The 26,361-nt window shown below is 38.2% G+C and overlaps 1 protein-coding gene across 2 annotated transcripts in view; it reads left to right on the forward strand.

Annotated features, from left to right (window-relative positions):
• Positions 1-868: 868 nt before the first annotated feature.
• The window catches only part of LOC306848742 (espin-like), a 75,804-nt gene continuing 50,311 nt past the window's right edge, over positions 869-26,361 (forward strand). For both annotated transcript variants that reach the window (XM_079383483.1, XM_079383484.1), the window contains exons 1-4: positions 869-1,694; positions 8,060-8,253; positions 23,972-24,158; positions 25,274-25,456. In XM_079383483.1, the coding sequence (XP_079239609.1) occupies positions 1,401-1,694; positions 8,060-8,253; positions 23,972-24,158; positions 25,274-25,456 (858 nt within the window). In that variant the 5' untranslated portion in view covers positions 869-1,400. The remainder of the gene's footprint in view (positions 1,695-8,059; positions 8,254-23,971; positions 24,159-25,273; positions 25,457-26,361) is intronic.

The following is a 26,361-nucleotide window of genomic DNA, read 5'->3' on the forward strand; positions in this document are numbered from 1 at the left end:
TTTAAGATATAAATGTAAAAAAAAAAAAAAAAAACAATAATGCCATTAATGTAGGCTATTTATTAAACCGCATTCTATGTAAAATGATGCATTTAAATAATTTAGGTAAAATCAAATAACAGAATCACATGATGAATTATGCATTAATCTTTATTTTATTTAAAAGTAAAACTCATTATAGCAAAACCATGGTTTGAGATTTAATGAAAAATTAATGATTGAATGAAATATGTTTAAAATTCAGTATACTTTTTGAAATTAAATAATATTTTCAACAACTGTGCCACTGGCACCTAAAGGGCACTTTAGCGGCGATTAAAGGGGCAGGGGCCCCAAAGGGTCTAGAATACCGCCCACGAGGAACTACTATATATATATATATATATATATATATATATATATATATATATATATATATATATATATTAATTACTTACAATCAATTAACATCAAATCTCAATAACACTCATGTTCAGACGCATAGAAAAGATTCTACAGGTGTACAGTGATATACAAGTGTTGCGCGAGCCTGCCATCTATTGGTAATATAGTGTAAGGCCTTTGGGGTAATAAAATCAACAGGTTGCACCTGTCTGTTCCACAATATTGATATCGAATACAGATGAGATTTAGTAAAACGCTAGAGTTCGCAATTTGCATTTTGTAGCAATCGCAATTTTAAATAAGAGAAAGTAGAGAAAAATAAACGTTCTTCTGCAAATCAAAAATAATGTAGATTAAAGACACGTAAATAAAATAAAATAAAAAATATGCATACATGATGCACAAAAGCCTAATAACCTTGTTTCAGAAACAATTATACCAGACAAGAGAACCCTACTCTTACAACGCCATCATGATGCGCTGTCCCTTTAACATCTGAGCCGATTTAAGTGGGGCCAACATGTTACAGTTCTCCTCCCCTTAATGGATTATTCACAAGTTCAGTCCCTCAAGACTTCTGAACGAACCGTTTGACAACAGGCCATATACTTCATCCAAAGCGGACGCATTGCTTTTACGCTTATTGTCTTGTTAGTTTGTGTTTAGTTAAGGAACGTGACAGGTGAAATATAGGCTACTGTGAGTGTACAGGCAAGATCAGTATAGCCAATGGATACGTTCAAAGACGACTAGTAAGACCGTAACGAAATGCTTGGCTGGTTTTCTTTAGGGAGCAGCTACGCGGTGAATGGAGGTAACATTTTGTTAAAATGCCATATAATGAATAATAATAGATCAAGAGAATATATTTCTTAGATATAGGTCGATACCTTTATGGTGATTCAAACAAAGAGGGATGGACAGAACAAAGTAATACGCGTTCTGCGTCGTGGACTTCTGTGAGCTGACGCTTAATGGTGCGCTAATTGTCATTTGTTTGGAGGCGCTGCATCATCATGGTGGTCGAGAGGACACTTCTCGCAGCGAGGCAAGGGGATGTGCAAACTCTGAAAGTACAGTTAGCGGAGAAAGTACTCAACAGCGATGTGAAAGATGTGCTGGGAGCGACTCCCGTACATCACGCCGCGCGAGCGGGGAAGCTCACCTGTCTGCGGTATTTGGTTGAGGAAGCGGGTTTACCGGCGAGCAGCCTGGCGAGAAACGGCGCAAGTCCCGCGCATGACGCCGCAGCCACGGGAAACCTGAGCTGCCTTCAGTGGCTCGTGACGCACGGAGGATGTCGAGCGGCAGTGAGTATCTTTACGCACTCTTTAAAGGGTAACAACAACGTCCGCGTCTGTGTAAATAGTTCCAGTTCCAGTTCCAGTAGCAGTAACAGTAACAAAATACACTACACTTTTTTAAAAAAAGGTTCTTTATTGGCATTGATGATTCCACGAAGAACCCTGAACATCCATGGGACCTTTCAAATGCAGAAAAGGTTCTTTAGATTTTTAAAATGTTCTTCAAAATGATTCATTTAAGAGCTGTTTTCTGAAAGGTTGTTTGGGGAACAAAAAATGGTTCTGGTATCAATGCAAAAACACCTTTTTGGAGCCTTTATTTTTAAGAGTGCACATATAAAGTAAGGTACAGTGGGTGCTCTGTGGAAAATGTGTTGTGGATGATATATAGGCTATAGCCTGCTTTTATGTAAACTTGCAAACTTGGAGTAAAATAGTCACCTAATGTGAATACTTTTGATATAGCAAGAAAATGAATGAATGGATAAAACAATAAATAAAGGAAAGAAAAGAAGAAAGAAACACTCATTTGAGCAAAGGGTGTACAATTTCTGGTTACTTTCAGTGAATATTGTCTTTTTATACCATGTACAGTACTCTTGTAACTGTATATTTTGGAGCTATGCAATATAAGTACATGCATATTTAATGAAAACAGACGGTCCCACTTTATATTAGGTGGCCTTAACTACTATGTACTTACATCAAAAATAAGTACAATGTATTTATTGTGTTCATATTGTATTGCAGGTTTGGTGGTATGGGTAGGTTTAAGAGTGGGTTAAGGTATAAGGGATGGGTCAACAATATAATTATAAATGTAATTACAGAAATCAGTTACATATGCAATTACATGCAGGTATTTTTTTAAATATAAGTACAATGTAAAATGCCTTTACCCTCATTAACGACGCCCCTGCTGTCATGCTTAATTTGGCTTTTAACATCATGGTTACACTTTACTTTGATAGTCCACTTTAGACATTCTACTAACTATAAGTAACTTCATGTCAACTACATGTCAGCTAATTCTCATTCATTTGCAACTACATGTCTACTATCTCTCGGAGTAGACTGTTAGGTTAGTCTTAGGGTTAGTAGAATAAATTGACATATACTTGCGAAGATTCTCATAGTCAGTATGTTGTATGTTGTGGACTCATCAAAATAAAGTGTTAAGCAGACAGTCTACTAATACTGAAATGACTGCTAGCTGACATGTAGTTGCAAAGTTACTTACTGTTAGTAGAATGTCTAAAGTGGACTATCGAAATAAAGTGTTGCCAAAATCATTAAGCTTACCTGACAAAACATAAATAAACCAGTCTAATGGAGACATTGAAAGACGCCCATCAATGTATGCTCAGCACTATAAACTGATTCCATGGCATACCTTATATGCTAAGAAATCTCATCTCATTAGTAGCAGATCCTTATAACACTCATTTACCCTTCAGTCTCATGGTCAGAGAATTTACTCAACAGTGTTTCCGAGGTCTTATTAAGAGTGTGACTTCAGTTTAGCCGCTTGACCCGAGCCGTGGATAATACCGTCCTGCTGGAGTCAAGAGTGTGATTCATGCAGTGAGTATAATTATGGAATGAAGCCAGTATGTTTGTTTAGTGCTAAGAGCCGACAGTTCTATCCTGCCCATGCAAAACAATGAGAGGAGGACTCAACTTCAACTAATTGCATTTAAAATGAACATAATCTAAATCCTAAACTATATCACACTATTTTAATTTCATTGCAAATAGCTTGTAATTAAGTGTCCAAAAACATTACATGCAGTTCACACTTAATGATCCTGTAATGTATATTATATCTGTAATAAATACTTTAAAAAGTATTTTTGTTAAAGTATGCTACAGTGTATCTCTTTTTTACAAAGGTGACCTTGTCTTTTTCCCTTAAAAAGTAAATAGAATAACAACTTGCTTGTCTTTGAAAAATAAAAACACAGATTAAATTCATGGCGATACATATAACTGTTGTTTTGCATTCTTTTATGTGTTTTGTATAATCAGGATAACCATGAACTACAAGTTAAGGACATTTTAAGTTTAAAAAACCTCAGGGGAAGATTACTGTATTGTATTGTAAGATTAAATAAAATTGTCACTACATTCAAATTGTCAGTAAATTATTTGCGTGTCTGCGTAGTTATTCAGGTTGTAAACCGTAAATAATTTGGATACAGTCATGAGAGTTGATAGCTAGTTCATACTGTATATCATTCTCAGTAGGTGGAACATATTTTCTGTTTCAAATATAGTGGATTTGTCATAAATCGTTATTTAGTTGAAGCAGGATCTAAAGCCTGAAGTAAGGTTTCAAAAAGCACTTTTAGTAGTCCTCATTCGAAAGTATGAACCTTTGTCTTTTGGTATTATAATGAAACACTTAAAACAATATTCTGCAGATTTGCTAGGATTTAGTTCTAGGTCTAGTGGTACACCTCACCTCATCACTTCAAAAAAGTGTTTGTTGCAATGAACAAGTAACTAGAGCTCCTTCTGTTGTCCTTTTTTTCTTCTGTGCACTTGCAGTAGTGGAGTTATCTCTGCCGTTGATGTGGAGCGCGACGTCTACAGCAGGGCGTCACGTTACATTATTGTGTTTCATACCTGCACTGCAAGTTGAATGACTACAAAAAACTTTGGCCAGTTAAATGTGATCCAACAGAGCAGTGGTGTAGTGGTGCCTGGAGAAGTGGGTATACTCCCCCATCCTCCAGGGAAACGCCAACTAAACCTGTTGCCTTGACCTGCCCGTACATGCTACTATACCAGGGGTCTGCAACAGGGTTTGAAATTAACTTTTTCACTCACCAGACAATTTGGCTAATACATTTTTAAGTTACCGGCCATTCACAACGTCTACTAGCCAAGAAACATTTACATTTATGCATTTAGCAGACGCTTTTATCCAAAGCGACTTACATTGCATTGAAATTACAGATTTATTTTACATTTTATCAGCTCTTGCTTTCCCTGGGAATTGAACCCATGACCTTAGCGTTGCTAGCACCATGCTGTACTATTTGAGCTACAGGAAAGCCTACAACAACATATATAAAGGGCAGTTTTTCTTAACCTTATTAATTATTTAATCAACCATTGTTTCACAACATTTTTTTACATTTTATTAATAATTACCAGTTAATATAAGACATTAATCAAATGAAATCAGCCTCCACAAAAATTGATCTTTCCACTGCAGAAAAAATAGAGGCAGCAGAAGTCAATGGCATTTATTTGCATTTACAGACAGTTTAATGACACTGAAATGTAACATGAATGCTTTTTCCAAAATTACAACTGCATAAATAATGCTATGTGTTTTAAAATTAGTTTTTTAATATACAAATATGAAATGTTGGGGAAAATACAGTAAGCTACTTTTAAATATGAAAGTAAACCGTCAGTAGGTGGCAGCAAGCGACTGTCTTAATGAGTGAGTCATTGAGTTATTTATTCAAACGATTTGATCAGATAACTGATTCATTCAAGAATGAAGCAAGCGCCTTTATGAATGGGTTACTGAATCAATGACTCAAATTATTAGTTCAGTAAGGTGTGTTGCTCTGAGATGCGTGACTGTTCTGCAGTGATCTTTGTTTGGAACAATTTTAAGCCCGTCTATATCTGCTCTCTCTCAACACTCCCTCCTTGTCCGGTCTACTGTTCACATACCTGAACCAAGCCAGATCCCTTTGTACTTACCTGTGTGTTTTCTTACCGTAGAAGTTCCAGATTCTTCACCGCTCCCCGGACTCCTGCAAGAGATCACAGTCAGTCACTGCAAGCTAAGCCATCAGGACCTTGTCATGTTGTGCTTCACTCACCTCTCGTTCCTCCTGGTTACGCCGCAGTCTCTTTCAAATAAATACCCTTGTTTGACCACATAGCTCTGTGTCTCCTAGCCTGTATCGTGACAGAAGACCGGACCAGGACTTTTGTCTGACACAATGAGCATTTTCCTCACCCCTCAAGATTCTGCAACCCTAATTTTCTCCTGCGTTCAGGATGGCTGCCCGATTGAGGACTATGTGGAGGAGCTCCTCGAGCTCTCACATCAAGTACCCAGGAACGATGACATACTAAAAACCGTTTTCTGGTGCGGCTTGGATGAACACCTGTATCAGCAAGTTCCAGCAAGTACCACTCCAGGTTCTTTTAAAAAATTTCTCGATTATATCCTGAGATTGTGTGGTTCACGTATACTGTAGAGGAAGCTCTTCCTGAGTTTGCCATTGCCCAGTCAAGCAGGTCTGGCGCAGCTGTCTCTAGCCCGCCGTCCACGGGAAAAACAACGCCATTGTCCGCGGCTCCGAAGTCATGCCCGCCGCCGTTTGCGGCCCACGCAAGTTCGCCGCCCATGGCCAACGCAAGCCCGCAGCTGTTCGCGGCCAACCCCAGCCCGCCGGCAGAGAGTATGGCAAGCCTGTCGGTCGCAGCTCCCTCCAAACCTGTGCCCGCTCCTCGACAGCGCCCTCCAGAGTCCGCCTCTCCAGGGCCAGTCCCTCCAGAGTCCGCCTCTCCAGAGCCAGTCCCTCCAGAGTCCACCTCTCCAGAGCCAGTCCATCCCGAGTTTGCGCTGCCCGAGCGCACACTTCCAAAAGGCCAGCCGGATCAAGCCCCTACTCTCTCTCCCCAGCCCCCCCCCCCCAATAATTTTTTTGGGTGGGAGTAGTAGAGTTCCTGCCATGGAGACCGAGGAGGGGGCTGCGTTCTCGGAGGCAGACCCGCCATGGCCGCCCAAGCTCCCCAATCCGCCATGGCCTCCCGAGTCCTCTGCTCAGCCTTGGCCCCCCGAGTCACCGGATCCGCCATGTCCTTCCAAGCTCCCCTGCTCTGCCATGGCCTCCCGAGGTCTCTGCTCCGCCTTGGATCCGCCATGGCCCCCCGAGATCCGCCTGCTCCAGCCTCCAGGGCGCCCACCCCCCGGTGGATTTGTTACGGCGTGGGACGTGCCGTCAGGGAGTCTCTGTTATCAGCCCAGTCTCCACACTCACCTGTTCACGATCTCCTTGATATTGCTCCTCACCTGCTTTCTGATTCCTCGCACCTGCTGCACCTCATCAAGCCCGTCTATATCTGCTCTCTCTCAACACTCCCTCCTCGTCCAGTCTACCGTTCACATACCTGAACCAAGCCAGACCCCTTTGTACTTGCGTGTGTTTTCTTACCTCAGAAGTTCCAGTTTCTTCACCGCTCCCCGGATTTCTGCAAGAGATCACAGTTAGTCACTGTAAGCTAAGTCATCAGGACCTTGTCACGTTGTGCTTCAGTCACCTCTCGTTCCTCCTCAGTCTCTTTCAAATAAATACCCTTCTTTGGCCACATACCTCTGTGTCTCCTATCCTGTTTCGCGACAACTGGATCCTTGAATGAAACGTTTACAGGAGATCACCAGTTTAAGAAATTTCTGATCGTGAAAACCTGTTTCTTTTAAGATTGTTTTCATTATAGTCCCTAATGTACTGATTCAAATTAGTAATAATTTATTACCACTCTGCGTGCATCCCCTGAAATGCTCTCGCGCATGAGCAGGCAGCATTTCTGTCTCTGTCAGCATTCTCTCGGGAGCGGGCGCAAGCATACAAGGAAACCGGCGTCACGGTCCTGACCGTCTTTACTGGGTGTTTTTAGGAAATATTTGCATTTATTCACATGCGATTGGATTAGCTATTCATGTGGTGAACTGTCATGATTTTGGCTACTGAATGTTGCTCATCAGAAGGTATTTAGAAGTGGGTATATGCAAAGCCGACTGATAAAGAAGTGGGTATACGCCATATACCTGCGTATACCCTCCACTGCAGCAGAGACTTATGCACTAAAAATGATTAATTTTAATACAGTATAAATAAGGCGGCAGCTATTTGCACTGTGTAAATAGCTATCGATGCTATTTACACTAAGTATTTTCATTTTTATTGAAAATAAATGCCTTTCTGATGCGATATGATATTTGGAAAGGTAGAAAAAAAGTTTGGCAAAAGGCGAGTTTGAACTCTGGTCGATTGCGTCTAAAAGCATGCGCCTTACCATTTACACCACTGAAACTGCTGTGTCTTTTTTCAATGCTGACTAACCCAATCACACATTAGTGGGCGGAGTTAGTGTAAATAGCCTTTGCCAAACAAGGCGGGCTATTTGCACTTAGTGTAAATAGACACTCCGAATAAGTAAATCTGTTAAAATGCACCATGTTCCCTGTCAGTGCTTTATAGCATGTAACATGCACATTGTTGCCCTTGAAACATTTAGAAATCTACTGATATTTCTGTATTCCAGTCACATGTGAGTTATCGTATGATATAATTTAAATATGCTTTATTTATTATGTTCTGTGTTGTTTACAGGAAAAGGACAGCTCAGGGGCCACTGTCCTGCATCTGGCTTCTCGCTTCAGCCATCATGAGATCATTGATTGGCTGCTGAAAAGTGGGGTTGGGGATCCTACTGTTGCCACGGATACGGGGGCGTTGCCTGTTCATTATGCTGCAGCTAAAGGGGACTTACCATCGCTCAGGCTGCTATTGGAACACAGCCCACAGTAAGATCATACAGTGCAGACAGTTTTGTTTGGTGTAATTTAACCAAAGTATCGGGAACTTGTTTTTCATTTTTTCAACTTTTTTAATCATTCAAACACTTTCCTAACCATGTCACAACTATACAGGACTCGTGAATGTTAAGATCTTTAAATGAGTGTTCTTAAACGATCCTTAGGTGTAAGTTTTGGATATGAAATAACAGCAGGTTTTTTTCTAGGTGCATCATATTTGCATACTTTTTTACTATTCTATGCCACTTTATTATAAATACTGTGATCATTGTGTTCACACTGAAAACTCCAAAAAGTAAAAGTGCTCTTCAAATGCCTAGATCAGGGGTCATCAAACTTGATGCAGGAGGGCCGGTGTCCTGCAGAGTTTAGCTCCAACTTGCCTCAACACACCTGCCTGGGAGTTTCAAGTATACGTAGTAAGACCTTGATTAGCTGCTTCATGTGTGTTTGATTAGGGTTGGAGTTAAACTCTGCAGGACACTGGCCCTCCAGGACCGAACTTGGTGACCTCCTGGCCTAGATGTTGCACGTGCAGGAAAAAAAAATCAGTGGAAAGAGTGTGGAATGTTGGACACTTCATTTGCTTTAAACGTACTGGAGGGCTAGACGGTAGAATACATAGTGCATAGAATAAGTACATAGTATATAGTAAGTCATTTGGGTCACAACGTTTGTTTTCGGTTGTTCCTTTGTTTGTCATTCAGTTGTTTCTACAGGACCCCTTTTCCTACAAAAAAACAAAAAGCCCAGCCTGGCTTTTCACGCTGGAACAAATTACCACATTCTCTCAAATGATTGAAATTCATGAAAATAAATCACAACTATAATAACATAGTGGAAATGTATAAAGATATAGCAAAAGTAGGGCAAACAATTAGAAGTTTATAGATACTCTTTTTATTAGAATCTGTGTGGACTGTGTGACAAAAACACGCACTAACACACACACATTTTCTTCTTTTATTTGGATCCACAAGACAAGCAACAAAAAACGGAATCCAAATACTTTGGGAAGTCAGTTTGCAAGATGACAGGTACACATGGCTAACATACATTCACAAGTCCTTATATTTATGACAATCAACACTCAAGGATAGACAAAACATCTTCGTTTCCATATTTGCATACTCCCTATAATGGCTGAAACTGAACAAAATTATTTTTTTTTGCTTTCTTTTTTTGCAATCCACCCAACTGCAGTCCTTTAATCACATTCTTGTGCACATGACCTAAACTTCCAAATACTAGGATCATTAATTTACACTAGTAGTCACGTTGATGGATGGCTTTAACCAATGGCTGATATTTCAACAATTTGGAAAGATTACAGGTATCCAAATACAAGTCAAAACAACAGCCAACTTCAATAATACAGAGTTCAAAGCCTCGTTTACAATCACAATGTCAGGAGTGTTTGGAATGTTTTTAAAATAGTCTCTGTCAGATGTGTTATGATAAAACCAGGTCAATTCAACAGTAGTATGTTGGTAAATCTTACTGTCTTTATATATTGTTGTTCAAATCCTTTAAAATCAAATCAACCAGGCGATCGTGTCTAGACACAACAACATCCATTTAAGATTTGAGCAGCTGTTTTGTTTTCCTGTTGATTTTGATGTAGCAGACAGTAGGAGTTGTATTTTAACGGGTACCATATTGACAAATTGTACATAGTTGGAATACATTGTAGTCGTGCTTTAATCATACAAATTATACCTCCGTCTCGACATGACTGGAAAATAATATCTCGAGTTGTATGGCTATTGAGACAGAGCCATTTTCTCACTAGCTTTACCATTTCATCATTCAATATTGAAAGTGCACATTGTGGAATATGAACATTCATAAACAGATGTTGAATTTTGGCTATTGCAATCAATCTGATAGCCTCGATCTTCATCATTATGGGGAGAGGGGAAGAAGCAATCAGTGTTGGTGAGGTAGAGAAAGTGATTATTAATTTACAAATAATAAAGCAAGTGGATCTGATGGTGTGACGTACGAAATGCTGAAATCTGGTGAAAACACGTGCTTTCTCACACACACACACACACACACACACACACACACACGATGTATGATGTACAACCATCAGTATTGTCGTAGATAACACAGGCATTGTTTCACATTTATATTCTTTCATGTTCCTTGTTATTGACAGAGGTATACAAGCTAAATATTCAAACAGATTCTGATATGTTTTTTTAAGCTTAGGGCCAATTCATTGATTACAATAAAGGAAAGATTCATGTTAACATTTTTATTTATTCTAAACCAATTTAACAGCAGCATCTGAGAGATTTTTACTTTTTAAGAAGCAGAAAACATGAGTTGTGCATGTTTGTGCAAAACATATTGAGGTGTGTGGTTGCCAGGGTGTTGCTAGAGAGTGTTTTGGGTGGTTGCTAGGTGGTCACTTGCTGGTCCAAGTAAAGAGTCCATCCACTAAGACTCGATGATATTCTGCTGGTCTCTCTATATAGACATGGCTCTGGTTTCCTGCAATAGCAGTAAATGAGAATTATTTTTGCTCATTTAATCATCCAAAAGGTAAACATCTGTATTTGCGTGTTTACCTAAATATGAGCTTTTGTGTGCATATTTATAAGCAATGCTTATAGTATATGCACAGTGTTTACTGCTTAGTAAACACTAATAAATACTAATTTTAATTGATTTTTAAAGACAGATATGATTACACCTCATTTCCTGCTGTATATGAGGACTGCCATGTTTATTGCCAGACAATCTGCACTGGAGCTTGCTGCCAAGATCAATGTCCTCTATCATTAAACCCAGCATCAGCAGCTATTACTGCTGGATGTATTTGTGGTGGTACAAATTGTTCTGTCTATAATGTCGATAGAAAATGTAAGCTATGTTTTTGCATTAAACAAAGTTTGAGTGAGTTCCACCAAGTGAAAGTTTTCAGCAGATCCAGGCACATGACAAAAAGCATGAATCTTGCTTGTCAATAGGGCAGTACCCTTATTACACAGTATTTAGGGCCGTAGTGATCCCTTACTCTATGGGACTTATATGCAGCTTTGGTCACACGTTAGTTAATTCTCAATATTAACTAGTTGCTTATTAGCATGCCTAGTATTAATATATCGGATGCTTATTATTGCTTATAAAGTACATATTCTGCATGACCATATTCTGCACCCAAATACTTCCCAATAACTAAACTTAACAATTACCTTACTAACTATTAATAAGCAGCAAATTAGTTGTTTATTGAGCCAAAAGTCATAAGTCATTAATAATAATGGCGAGATTTGGACCTTAAAATAGTGTGACTATTCTAACTATAAACTAACTATTAAATACGAATTTTGTCTCAATAAACACCCAATTTGCTGCTCATTAATAGTTAGTAAGGTAGTTGTTGAGTTTTGGTATGGGGTAGGGTAACACTTCATTTTACGGTTACATCTATTAGTTGCTTATTAGTATGCATATCACTAGAATATTAGCCATGTATTAGTAGTAATTAAGCACATATTAATGCCTTATTCTACATCCCTAATCCTACCCAATATCTAAACTGCATGCTAATTAGCATCTAGTTAATAGTGAGAATTGGTCCCTAAACTATTTCCACACCTTTTATCCTTTGTAGTTTCTGTCTTTGTACCCTTAAAGGTCAAAGTTTTCTGCTAGTGTAAGTTTTGAAGAGCTGATTCAGAAGGATGGAAGTAATGTTGAAATGATGCAGATACAGAGCAAGCATTTCAGATCATGTAGTCCTCTGCATCCTTCACACTCTAAGAAAAATCTGTAAAAATATTAACACGTATGAAAGACTTTTCCATATAAATTTCCCCAGGTCTTTTTTCCAATTCATATTTTGAATTACACATTGCACTGTGTTTTAGGTTAAAAGGAAATGTCTGTATGCTTCATAGATGAAGTCCTGGCAGAGTACCTTTTCCGTTTATCGACAATGTTTTTTTTTTTCTTACACCGCACAACCTAAAACACACCTCAGAGAACTGTGCTGTGTAAATTGAATTTCAGCATTTTGTGTTGTTATCTGATTTGAACAATTTCTTTTGCGAACCGGGTGCTAAAACAGCACACACCGTGAGTGAAAATAAACAATGCTATCAATTGATTCTTAGTAAATCCCCTCTGAAAGTTTAATCGGGAAGAGAGATATTGCTTATTCTCATTCAGCACTGTGTACTCTCGTCTCAATGGAGACTGTCAGTATCACACAAGTGATAAACTAATGAGGTAAACAAATACTCTTGAATAGAAGTCTGCTGTGTGGGAGTTTTCTGCATTGTTATGATAGGCTTGCTTTTGGAGGGTAGAGATAGCATTCTGATAGCAGAGGGGTCAGGGCACGTGTATTGTAACTGGGTATTATCTTCTCTTCTTGTTACAGGGAAGGTCTCTTGGTCAAGGGTCATGAATCTTGACATAGTTGTTAAAATGATACATTACGCAAGTGGGATGATTTATAGACAGTCTTCCGTCACAATGGTTGGTCTAATGGGATATGCAGAGAATGACACTGTTGAAAGAGGTTTCTAAATCTGACAAAAGGAATTAAAGGAGATGTATAGATTAGTTCAGGGTGTGTGAACCCAGTAACCGATTCCTAGCTATTTTTCCATTTTTACAGCATGCTTATAGCCAAGCTCTTATGTTATGAGAAGCAAGGCATTGCTGCCTGGATTGATGACTGACTGGTTCAAATTAGCATTGCAATCTTGCATTTTTGGAACTACAGCTCTCGACCCGTGGTCACGTCATGAAGCATGACATAGAGGAAAAATTGCAACGTAGTCATCTGGTGCCATGTTTGTTACAGCAGCATCTCGAAGATTTCAAACCAATTAATTAGTAGAAGTAATTACTCCACCACCTGCATGTGACATCATTAACGACAGATCTGTATTTTTGAATCAATGTGGTTTAAATAACAGAGTCATGACTCATGACTAGCTGGTTAGTTTGGTCTAATGATGCATACAATGGTAGTTAATCAGCAACTTGTGCTGCTGTTGTATGGAAAACACACCCCTGACTGAATAAGGTATTTCATACCATTTTAAAATAATATTTTACCCAAATTTTCATCTTCAGAACACAAAAAACAATAAAAAAAAAACAATTCAAGAGATTTCTGTCTTTCTATCTAGGGCTTGGTTTAGAGTGAGTTGCATGTAATTATGCATAATTCATTGTTATTACTATAATAAGTACATGTATCATATGTAACGGACACTGTAAAATAAAGTGTTACTGAACATTTTGGTAGTTTACTAGCTAATCAACTACTCTTCAATGCCTCCCAGTGTACTACTAAAAAACTGTATACTGTTTCATAATGAAACTACACTCTTAAAAATAAAGGTGCTTCTTCAAGCGATGCCATAGAAGAACCATTTTTGGTTCCACAAAGAAGCATAGTTCTTTAAAGAACCATCTCTTTCTTACCTTTTTGTAATCTGAAGAACCTTCTTTCGCCACAAAGAACCTTTTGTGAAACAGAAAGGTTCTTCGGATGTTAAAGGTTCTTTATGGAACCATTTAGACAAAAAAAGGTTATTCTATGGCATCTTGAAGCACCTTTATTTTTAAGAGTGTAAGCAATAATTGAGGGAATAGTTCACCGAAAAATTAAAATTTGCTGAACATTTATATACCATCAGGCCATCAATATGTAGATGAATTCTTCATCTCAACACATTAAAGAGCCACAAAATGGTATTTATTGTTTGAATTTCTTTAAAAATGACTAAATTTGAAAGCTTAGAGTCCTGAGACCTTGTTTCATACCACAAGTAACCTGTCTGTCTTGTCTGTCGGCACGTTGTCAGTTTCGTCTTTGCTCTGCGATGTATTTTTCACTGCTTGAGAACATGATTTGTTAGACATTGTTTGTTGGAGATAGCAACGATTGCGAACAGTCAGTTCTCGCTATTAACAAACCATTAACTACAATTTTGCCTCAATAAACTCCTAATTTGCTGCTTATTAATAGTTAGTAAGGTAGTTGTTAAGTTTAGCTATTGGGTAGGATTAGGGATGTAGAATATGGTCTTGCAGACTACACGCTTTATAAACAGCCAATATGTTAATAATAGGCATGCTAATAAGCAACTAGTTAATAGTGAGAATTGGTCCCTATACCAAAGTGGGTAACACTTTATTTTAGGGTCTCTTAACTAGCTGCTTATTAGCATGCATAATACTACAATACTAGCAATTTATTGGTTGTAATACCTTTTTCTACATCCCTAATCCTACCCAATACCTAAACTTAACAACTACCTTACTAACTACAAACCAGATTCCAAAAAAGTTGGGACACTGTACAAATTACGAATAAAAAAGGAATGCAATAATTTACAAATCTCATAAACTTATATTTTATTCACAATAGAATATAGATCACATATCAAATGTTGAAAGTGAGACATTTTGAAATGTCATGCCAAATATTGGCTCATTTTGGATTTCATGAGAGCTACACATTCCAAAAAAGTTGGGACAGGTAGCAATAAGAGGCCGGAAAAGTTAAATGTACATATAAGGAACAGCTGGAGGACCAATTTGCAACTTATTAGGTAAATTGGCAACATGATTGGGTATAAAAAGAGCCTCTCAGAGTGGCAGTGTCTCTCAGAAGTCAAGATGGCAAGAGGATCACCAATTCCCCCAATGCTGCGGCGAAAAATAGTGGCGCAATATCAGAAAGGAGTTTCTCAGAGAAAAATTGCAAAGAGTTTGAAGTTATCATCGTCTACAGTGCATAATATCATCCAAAGATTCAGAGAATCTGGAACAATCTCTGTGCGTAAGGGTCAAGGCCAGAAAACCATACTGGATGCCCGTGATCTTCGGCCCTTAGACGGCACTGCATCACATACAGGAATGCTACTGTAATGGAAATCACAACATGGGCTCAGGAATACTTCCAGAAAACATTGTCGGTGAACACAATCCACCGTGCCATTCGCCGTTGCCGGCTAAAACTCTATAGGTCAAAAAAGAAGCCATATCTAAACATGATCCAGAAGCGCAGGCGTTTTCTCTGGGCCAAGGCTTATTTAAAATGGACTGTGGCAAAGTGGAAAACTGTTCTGTAGTCAGACGAATCAAAATTTGAAGTTCTTTTTGGAAAATTGGGACGCCATGTCATCCGGACTAAAGAGGACAAGGACAACCCAAGTTGTTATCAGCGCTCAGTTCAGAAGCCTGCATCTCTGATGGTATGGGGTTGCATGAGTGCGTGTGGCATGGGCAGCTTACACATCTGGAAAGGCACCATCAATGCTGAAAGGTATATCCAAGTTCTAGAACAACATATGCTCCCATCCAGACGTTGTCTCTTTCAGGGAAGACCTTGCATTTTCCAACATGACAATGCCAGACCACATACTGCATCGATTACAACATCATGGCTGCGTAGAAGGAGGATCCGGGTACTGAAATGGCCAGCCTGCAGTCCAGATCTTTCACCCATAGAAAACATTTGGCGCATCATAAAGAGGAAGATGCGACAAAGAAGACCTAAGACAGTTGAGCAGCTAGAAGCCTGTATTAGACAAGAATGGGACAACATTCCTATTCCTAAACTTGAGCAACTTGTCTCCTCAGTCCCCAGACGTTTGCAGACTGTTATAAAAAGAAGAGGGGATGCCACACAGTAGTAAACATGGCCTTGTCCCAACTTTTTTGAGATGTGTTGATGCCATGAAATTTAAAATAAACTTATTTTTCCCTTAAAATTATAAATTTTCTCAGTTTAAACATTTGATATGTCATCTATGTTGTATTCTGAATAAAATATTGAAATTTGAAACTTCCACATCATTGCATTCTGTTTTTATTCACAATTTGTACAGTGTCCCAACTTTTTTGGAATCGGGTTTGTATTAATAAGCAGCAAATTAGGAATTTATTGAGGGAAAAGTCGTAGTTAATAGTCAATAAGTGTTCCCTATTCTAAAGTGTTACCCTAAAGAGTTATTACATCAAATTTAAAGGCACTAATACTTCTGTTACCTGTTAAATGAACACAAAATAGCTTGTGGCAGTGACAACTTGCATTTACCCTGTAATATATAATAGAAAATAAAAAGCATAATACGATTGCACGTGAGAAATGTTGTCTTCTTCTGCTATCTCACTGTCTTTTGACCGTGGTGGGACACACCGAGCATTATCAACTCCGGTCAGACTGACTGCTCAATGGAGCGCACTGTTGGTCTCATTAGGGTATCAGTGTCTTTTGTGAAAGGAGAATATGTGCCGGGACAGATGTAGATAAAAAGGAATGAACCAGCGATTTATGAGAAGAGCTCAAATGGGGGTGTTGCTCATGCGTATCCTGTTCTTACAGGCCATGCAGGACATGCTGTGGTTCTGTTGTGATAAAGCTAATGGTTCACATGAATGCATTGGTCATAAAACTCAGTGTAGACATAAGGTGCACAAAGGGGGTGGGAGGCAGTTTACACAACCAGCTAATGCAGATTAGGGGCACTAACTCGCTTCAATGACCTCATGTGTCAGAGATGGGAGGATGGACTCTTATTTGCACAAATTGTAAGAATCAAAGGTGACAGATTTGTTGGTGTATTTTTGTGAAATATGATTTAGATTGATTACCAAATGATGAGAAACAGACCAAAATTGATTCCTTACAATCTTGTTTTTTTTAATTAAGCCAAAAGGAAATAGAAAGTACTACTTACATTTCAATCAATCAATATTAATAATCTATTTAAAAAAAATTATATTGTTTGTAATTAGTTATTTTGAAATTTAGTAATTTTTTACTGAGGTGTTAATTTACTAATGTATATACAGTATCATTTAGGATTTTCTATTACCGTATAATTTAGGAATTGTTTTGAATATTCACCATGATACACTGTAAAACGTGGTAACCTGCAATTAAAGAGCTATTTTTACCTGATCTCACCTTAAATTCACTTTTTTGGTGTAACCTAATATATTTAGGTTGGTCGAGTAATGTTAAATAACATTTTTAGTTTAGATGTTACTTTTTAGGCTACCATTTTTTCAGTGCATATCAGCTATAAATACAGAGCGGTTTATTAGATGGGACTGTAAAGCAGTAAAAAGGGGGCATTTTCATCATTTTTCTCAGTCTAAAGGTATTGTGTATATGTGAATATGTGACTCTCCCTTCAGCACTTTCTCTAAGCCCTCCTCTGAGAGAAGCAGCATCCGATTCTTTTTTTTTTTTCTTTCATTTTTCTCAAAGAATCTGTTCATCCACTTCACAGAATTTGAATTATTCTTTCAAGACTGGTGCTTTTCTCAAATTCAGTTTACCGACTTGGATTGGAGCACATGGAAAAGTGCTACTGGTACATTATTCCAAATTCTCCTTTTGTCCAACTTCAGCCTGTTTCCATTATTTTGCATGATCATTTACAGTCGGTTGACTTGTTCTTGTTTATCAAGGTCTTCCTCATATAAGAACACTACTGTAACCATCAAAAAAGCCGCATGACTGTCTTGTGAATAAGAGGTCAAGTGGGACTTTGTTGGCTGAAGTGCTTTGCTCTGCCACACATCTTCTGACAGCTGCTTCTGTTACCTTTTCACTGGAGCCTAAATTATTCATACAGGAAGGACAGCTGTGCCGCAAATAAGGCTGTATCAGGTCAGGGACCTTTGTGAACATACAATAGTGTCGTGATGTCATTACAAACATTGTTTCCGTAGAGTTGAGAAAGTCCTAGGCTCCACGAGTCTAGACTGTAAATTATGAAAATAACATGTTACACCATCAATACGCTACATTGGCTTCATTGGTGACTCTCACTTGAATATGATTCTAAATGTAATGTATTTCAGTTTGTCCATATTATAGCCATATAAATAACCAAAGTTTCATTGTGTGTTTTATTTGTAGTCATTATAGGTTTGTCTCTCTCTCTGTGTGTGTGTGTGTGTGTGTGTGTGTGTGGTGCTCTGCCCCCCCACACCCCAGCACACGGGTGACTGTGCCTGTTAGGGTTACACTCATGAAAGATTCACATGTCTGATCACTTCCTAATGACTGAGCCCCTGATTAATTCCTCTTCCTGTTTTAAAAATTCAGCATCTCTTTATTTTTATTTGGAAACCTCTCCACCACAGTCACGTGTTTGTTATTTTGATGTGTTTATTAGATTAACAACACATCATCTGAGTCATTCAGTAATGTCAATATCTACTGTGAAACATATCCATTGTATGCAGAATTTATTTGCAGTGCTATTAAATTGACCGCCTTGTTTTGTCTGATTGTTGAATTAGATGATTCCCGCAGTCAGACTGTTTACCTGGTTACTGGCAGGTTTTAACTCTGCTCTTTAATCCTGTGTTTGACTGTGTGTGTGTGTGTGTGTGTGTGTGTGTGTGTGTGTGCAAAGAGATCGAGAGAGCAACACAATGCAATCTGGCAAAACTAGAACATTCCTGTTATAATCAGCAAGACTGCATTGTGAGTGCACAACTTCAACAAAACTGCAATGGGAAGTTGTGAACTTGCAATATAGTTGCCTTTGTTGACTATAACAGTAGTAAATATCAAAATATCAATGTGATATAAATTTTCCATGCCATGATAAAGCTTGGAATAGAACAGTAGTGTACTCCTTACTGCGATGAACAGACAAAACATTGAGTAAATGAAAGTATGCATTGATAAACTTTTTAAACAGAGGTAAATTCATCCGATTATCATCTTGGAAATGTTATTTAGCAATTTTAACCCAATTTTGTGTAAAAATGCTTAACATAGTACTATTTATATGTTACATTGGAAATGTTAGCCTATAGTGATAAATAAAGTTGGTTACATTTTATTATACATTTAAGTACTGAGTAATATTAATTAACTACTATATGGTTAGGGTTAGGATTAGGGATTGGTCTAGGGTTATTTGCATGTAATTATGCATAATTAATTGTTTTTATAATAGTAAGTACATGTAACGTGTAACAAGGACACCTTAAAATAAAGTGTTACCATAAAGTTTGCATACTATGCACAGTATACACTCTTAAACTCACCTTTCAGTGAACAGTTCTTAAAAGAACCATTTTTATCTTAGTGTGAAGAACATTTTTATAATCTAAAGAACCTTTTTTCACTGTAAAGAACATTTTGTGGAATGAAAAGGTTCCATTTATGGCAATATAGAACCTTTATTTTTAAGAGTGTATACATACTGTTATTGCTGAAATACTAAGAGTAACCACATGAAACATACATACTGTAACTATATTCTTTGCATTACTTATCAAAAGAAAGATTGTCCAGAGGGAGGAGGGGATACAAGAGCAAAATATGTAAGGTTGGATCCAAGCCATAAAGAAAAACAATCGCTTTTCTTCTAGTAAGACTCCACATAGTTTGTCTCCTGTACAGAGCCAGAGAATACAGCGAGTGAAGCAGCACTGATCCTCTTAAGAGACGCATTGATGCCTCCTCAGTCTGTGTCCAAATAAAGCTGAGCTTTATAGTATTTATAGGAAGACTCCCGTTCTCTTCTAGAACTCCTGCTGTGACTTTGAGGAAGGATCTGGGACAGACATATTAATGCTGGATGCTTCCCTTAGGAACAACAAACACTGTATCACTTTGTCTCAGAGGGTCAACAATGTCTCTGGGACCTCGTAATAAGGATTCATAATATTTTATTAGGTTTCGAGTTGAATTGGTCAGGAAAACTAAAGAAAATCTCAGATCACAGAGGAGAATTTGGTGGTGGTGTTGGGGGGAGAGTATAGGGGTGTCACGAGTCTTAATAATAATGTCATCAATAATTAGAATCTAATTGTAAGGTCTGTTTTGGGTTTTGTTTCATGTTCTTGTTTTCATGTCTTTTATTTTGAAGTTAGTTACAGTTCCTGTTTGTTTCATGCGTCCCTTGCCCTCATGTCATGTTTTGATTGGTTGTCCTAGTCATGTGTCTTGTTTCCCATTGGTTTGTTCATGTCATGTGTTCCTCTTTGTTTGTTATAAGTAGCCATGCCCTTGCTTTTAGTTCTTGTCGTGTATTAATGTTGTAACCTGCTGTCGGTGAGTTTAGTCCGTTCATGCCATGCCAAGCCTGTTTAATGTCAAGCCTGTTTCATGCCAAGCCTGTTTCATGCCAAGCCTGTTTCATGCCAAGCCTGTTTCATGCCAAGCCTGTTTCATGCCAAGCCTGTTTAATGTCAAGCCTGTTTCATGCCAAGCCTGTTTCATGCCAAGCCTGTTTCAAGTCAAGCCTGTTTCATGTCAAGCCTGTTTCAAGTCAAGCCTGTTTCAAGTCAAGCCTGTTTCAAGTCAAGCCTGTTTCAAGTCAAGCCTGTTTCATGTCAAGCCTTCGTCTGTTTGGAATGTTTGAATTTTGGATTTCTTGTTTGTAAATAAACTGCACTTGGGTTCATTACTGCGCGTGCCTTCAGTGGAATCTTTACACTAATATGCGATCCTCCAGTAAACCCGTTTTAATCTGGAGTATGGATTGAAACTCTTTGAACTACCTTTTGATCAAGGTGCAAAAATTTAGAGAATTGCTGTTAAATGTTGGTTGAACTAGCAGATATACAAATAGACAGAAAAAATTTGATTTGCATTTTAAGTGCACACACGTGTCAGATTTGTTGTACACTTTAAACGCAAACAGTTGGACATGTTCTGAGTGGTGCTTGTCATCTTTGTGGTCTCCTATAGTCAAAAGTCCTCTCTTAAGTCTCTGATATTCTTGGCTGTGTGGTTTGGGCCTCTCCCTCAATGTATGTGCATGAGACTCATGTTTGCATATGTTATTATCTGCCACTGGAAAAACAAAAGTCCAAGCATAGTTGGAAGATTAATGCCACAATTTCTCCATTCTGTGAGAATGTCATCTGTTGCCTTGGTTATTGATCAGTTCCACCTATGCCTTGTTTCACTCCTTGTTGTCTTCCGTATTTATGCTGCGTTCACACCATGTCATAATTACTGTAATTCTGACATGTCAACACGTGACATTTTACTCATAGCTTTTAAAGTCCTCGGACTCTGAGTTAACGCCTAAGTAGCACCTAAATGAATCTGTCGGTGGTCAGGTGGTACAGCTGTCACTGGTCCAAGACGTAACTTTCAGAACATTCCCATCTTGCAAGTTCTGGAGCATGAGAAGGCTTTGGCGTTAATAGTGTTGCCAATAGCAACACTATTAATCCCCATACCTAATCCCCATACACTTGATTGGCTCTATCTCTCTCTCCTCTCCACCTGTAGCCGGTGTGTGGTGAGCGCACTGGCGCCGTTGTGCTGTGGCTGCCGTCGCATCATCCAAGTGGATGCTGCACATTGGTGGTGGTTGAGGAGAGAACCCCCCCCCCCCCCCCCCCCCCCACATGATTGTAAAGCGCTTTGGGTGTACAGCAATACACAAAGCGCTATATAAATGCATCATTCAGTCATTCATAGCTATGTTTCTATCACCCTGTTTTTATGCACATTTTGAAGTATCGCATCAGAAATGAGTGATGGAAACGCCAAATTTCGAATAAAAAATCCCTTAATTCGCAAAAAAGTTTTTACATTCGCTTGAGGTGGTTTTTAACTTGTGTGAAAAAGGGTTAATGTGAATAATGGGAGATGGAAATGCATTTGCCAAGTAAATTCCTCCATGCGCATCAAAAAAAGTCATGTGACTTTGCGCTATGGGATGGCAAATCCTGACTAACCAGCGGACCGATCAACATCTGAAATGTTGTATTGGTCATTTTGAAAGTCTGCGAAGTCTGTCATCAAAGTATTTCTTTATTATTGCCTCCCAGAACTGTTACACAACTGCCCAAATAGCAGGCATCCATCTCCGAAAGCGATGACAGCATTTATTGTGTTTTGGCTATAGAAACACATAATTCAGCTCCGAGTAGAATGTCACGTGTTGTAATCTCGTAATTATGGTAATTACGACATGGTGTGAACGCAGCTTTATATTCCCTCGTTTGGTTTAGTTCTCTGTCTGGTGTTGTCTTCACCAGCTGTGAAGCTCTTAGGTTGATTCCTATTAAGTTGGATTGCCTTTGTTGTTTTTATTTTGGTTAAAGTAATTAAACTGCACCTTAATCTACATCATCTCATCTTTGTCTGACCCGCCATGATGATATAACAAGGTAAAGATTAGGAAATTAGATTAGACAGATTTACTCTGAAGGAGGCATCGGAGTCATATCTAAAGACCAGGGCCCGTATTCACAAGACATTTTATCTTACCATTAAGAGTTTTTAGCTAAGAGCTTTCTCTTAAAACCAATTCACAAAGCTGCTGAGACAAACTTTTACTGAGGTATAGAGATAAATCTTAATCTAATACAAAGGGGGCGGGGCTGACCTTGTTGCTATGGATGATGTCAGCATGCTTATTAGCTATGCGCACATTGATTGGCTGATAAAGGAGGGGTCTCTGTCAGAGATGTATTCATAGAAATATTGTAGAGCAATATTTTTTTGTTGCCATATTCAAATAAATGTTTAAAAATAAAAATGTTAATTGCCACATTCAAATAAATATTTTGAAATGCATGCTAAGAGTCACTAATTAAACAAGTATATGTTCAGCTAATTGTCAGCCTCTTACATGTATGCTTCTTGTAAACAATTAGCGGATATGCATATAAACAGCCTTTTAATTAACAGAGTGGAATAATCATGGCTGATAATAAGAAAACCAAACTGGACGCAAGAAGAGCTGTTACTTCTTGCCTAACTGGTTAATGAAAGCAAGGAAATAGGGTAATCAAAGGAAAATTGTTCCCGACAAGTTCTACAACAGACATAATACCCCCGCGATTAAGGCGATTCATTTTTAAAAGCTCATTATTATCAAATGTTTCTAAAATGTTTACATTCCAAGGCAGATTGCCGGCAACAGCCATTCTAGGATAGTTTGTGGTTCGGTCTAGGAGTCCTCTTCACTACTCCTAAAGTTTCACAGATTTAGGAGCTAAACTAAATGCTTTGTGAAATACTCTTAGAGCAAAGATTTTCTCCAAAATCGGGGAGTTATGAGATAGTTTTAGCCTTAAGATGTTTTGTGAATACTGGTCCTGAATATCATAGATTTGAGGGTGGCTTCTTTTGACTTCAGACAAAAATCATCCACCAAGAAACCACAATAACAGTGCATTAACAAGCCAAAAACCCAAGTGACCCGACAGGAAGATGCTAACAGTTTAGCAAATATTGGCTCAACACTGAAAACACCATTGTCTCATGGTGGTGAGATAATATGAAATATTATCAGGGGTTCTGTTAGGCAAGTTAGCTTCTTTCTGCTGTCACATTATCATTCAATTTCGGTAACACTTGCTCACTATTAATTATGACTTTTCCATCAATAAATTCCTAATTTGCTGCTTATTAATAGTTAGTAAGGTAGTTGTTAAGTTTAGGTATTGGGTAGGATTAGGGATGTAGAATAAGGTCATGTAGAATAAGATATTAATATGTGCTTGATTACTACTAATAAATGGCTAATATTCTAATAATATGCATGCTAATTAGCAATTAGTTACGAGACCCTAAAATAAAGTGTTACCTAAATTACAGTATAAGCACAAGGCAATGCTGTAATTGAAAGCAGTAATATGATATGATTTTGAAGGGTCAGGGTTTTGCTCATGTTCCATGTTTTTACACTCAAAAAGGATGTTTTTGCTTGTGTTTTAGAGTTGTCAATTTCCAAACTAAGAATGGTGCCACACCACTATACCTTGCATGTCAGGAGGGCCACCTGGAAGTCGTCCAGTACCTAGTGAAGGACTGCGGGGCGGAGCCAAGTATCAGAGCCAATGATGGGATGACACCGTTGCACGCTGCTGCCCAGATGGGACACAACACTGTCATTGTCTGGCTGGTGAGCTAAAAACAGCTTTTATTCACAGGTTGGCCTTAATGGATGAGCATAGTACTGCAAACGTAATGTTTTATGTATGATTTAAAGCAATCGATTTCCAGTATTTTTCTACGGAATGCTCCCAGGTTTAACACAAGTTAAGCTTCATCAACATAATGTTGATTGTCACAGAAAATAATTTTCAAAAATGAAACATAAATAGCACATATGCAAGTTCTCCATCAACAACAACAACCAAATGTTACGGAAAAGCGTCCAAGTTTGTGAGCATTTCAAATAATTTAGTTAATGTTGAAAGATCTAAGGATCTGTTTCAGTAGCAACCTATGTGTGTGTAGCTTCAAGAGAGCAACCAGAAACTTGTTTGGTTTGATTTTTCTTTTTTCTTTTGTTTTGTAATCATTAGTCATTTATATTATTTATCATTAAATTTATAATCCTTAGTCGTTTATGTAATTTATCATTTCATTTATATCATTTATCATAATTTTTATTATGTTTTTTTTTTATATTTATTAATTTCTTTGTTATTGTTGTTCAGTCTGTGATTTTGGCGTTTCATGGAGTGTTTATCTTCACGAATAAAAGATAAGGCAAAATGTCACAGTTTCAAGGTTTAATGGAGTGGGATATTAATGTGAAGCAATTTGGTGTAAAAACACTTGTTTCTGTTGATCAGATGCATGTGCAATAAATATTAATTAATATTGATAGATAAAATCTGCTCATTGTTTTAATGCCATTATGTTATTATCATTTGTCTCCTGCTTCTGCTCTTTCCTGGCTTTCTCATCCAAAAACAGATCTCTCCTGGCAGGATCTGAAACTTTACATTTTGGAGCGTTTAAGTTCTTTAGAAGTCTTGATTTATCCTTCATTCTGTTTAATTACTTGACATTACTTGGCACTGCAAACTAAAGGTGCATTATTTCAGTCAGGCGTGCTATATGAGTTATATGCTATATTTTGCAGTATAGTTTAATATAATATCTGTAGGTTCTTGATCAGACTTGTTGTATGTTTACATGACCTGCATATTAAGAAGTCAACAAACAGGGAAAGGAAACATTTTATCATATCTGTACAAACTACTTATAACTTTTTGTCTTGTATAGATGAGTTTCACAGAAATCAGCCTGTCTGACAGAGACAATGATGGGGCCACTGCCATGCACTTTGCTGCCAGCCGCGGCCATGCCAAGGTTCTCAGCTGGCTGCTGCTTCACGGCGGAGAGATAGTGATGGACAGCTGGGGTGGGACACCTCTTCATGACGCAGCCGAGAACGGAGAGCTGGAGGTATGTAAGAGAGACTACAGTATGTGAATGTTTCTTACATTTCTCTTGCCTTGCAAATGCAATTGCAATTATAATTACAGCTCTGACATCTAAAACTCATCAGTGAGAAATTATATTGTGATATTACAACCATAGGAATATAAAACTCCATGCAGTATTTGTGAAATGTGAACACATCATAAATTGTGAACACGCTTTTAGTATAAAGTATTTAGGGTTAAAATAGGAAAATGTATTTGCAGTACATTTAACAATGTTTTATTATTGTAGTTATTATTGGTCAATATATTTTCCTATTTATGTTTTCCAAAATATTTTCACTGCCAAAAGAATATTTCTTTTCAAAGACAAATGAAAAACAGTTATTTTTTTTTAGAAACAAAGAAAACAAAAATTGTGCATGCGCAATAAGATCAGGTAAATAAAGAAAGTAAGTAAATGGGGTCAACTGATTTAATGTTGACTATATACAGCATATGATTATTAGCAAAGCTTGGTAAATTCACATCCAGCACTCGTACCATCCGCACTGGAGCTCCTCAGGGCTGCGTACTCTCCCCACTGCTCTTCTCCCTCTACACCAACGACTGCACATCTAAAGACCCCTCTGTCAAGCTCCTGAAGTTTGCAGACGACACCACACTGATTGGCCTCATCCAGGACGGCGACGAGTCTGCTTACAGACAGGAGGTTAAGGAGCTGGCTGTCTGGTGCAGTCTTAACAACCTGGAGCTTAACACGCTCAAAACTGTGGAGATGATTGTGGACTTCAGGAGAAACCCCCCTGCACTCCCCCCACTCACCATCATGAACAGCACTGTGACTGCAGTGGAGTCATTCAGATTCCTGGGCACCACCATCTCTCAGGACCTGAAGTGGGATATTCACATTGACTCCATTGTCAG

This window comes from Barbus barbus (genome assembly GCF_936440315.1).
Source record: "Barbus barbus genome assembly, chromosome: 28".
Taxonomy (NCBI): domain Eukaryota; kingdom Metazoa; phylum Chordata; class Actinopteri; order Cypriniformes; family Cyprinidae; genus Barbus; species Barbus barbus.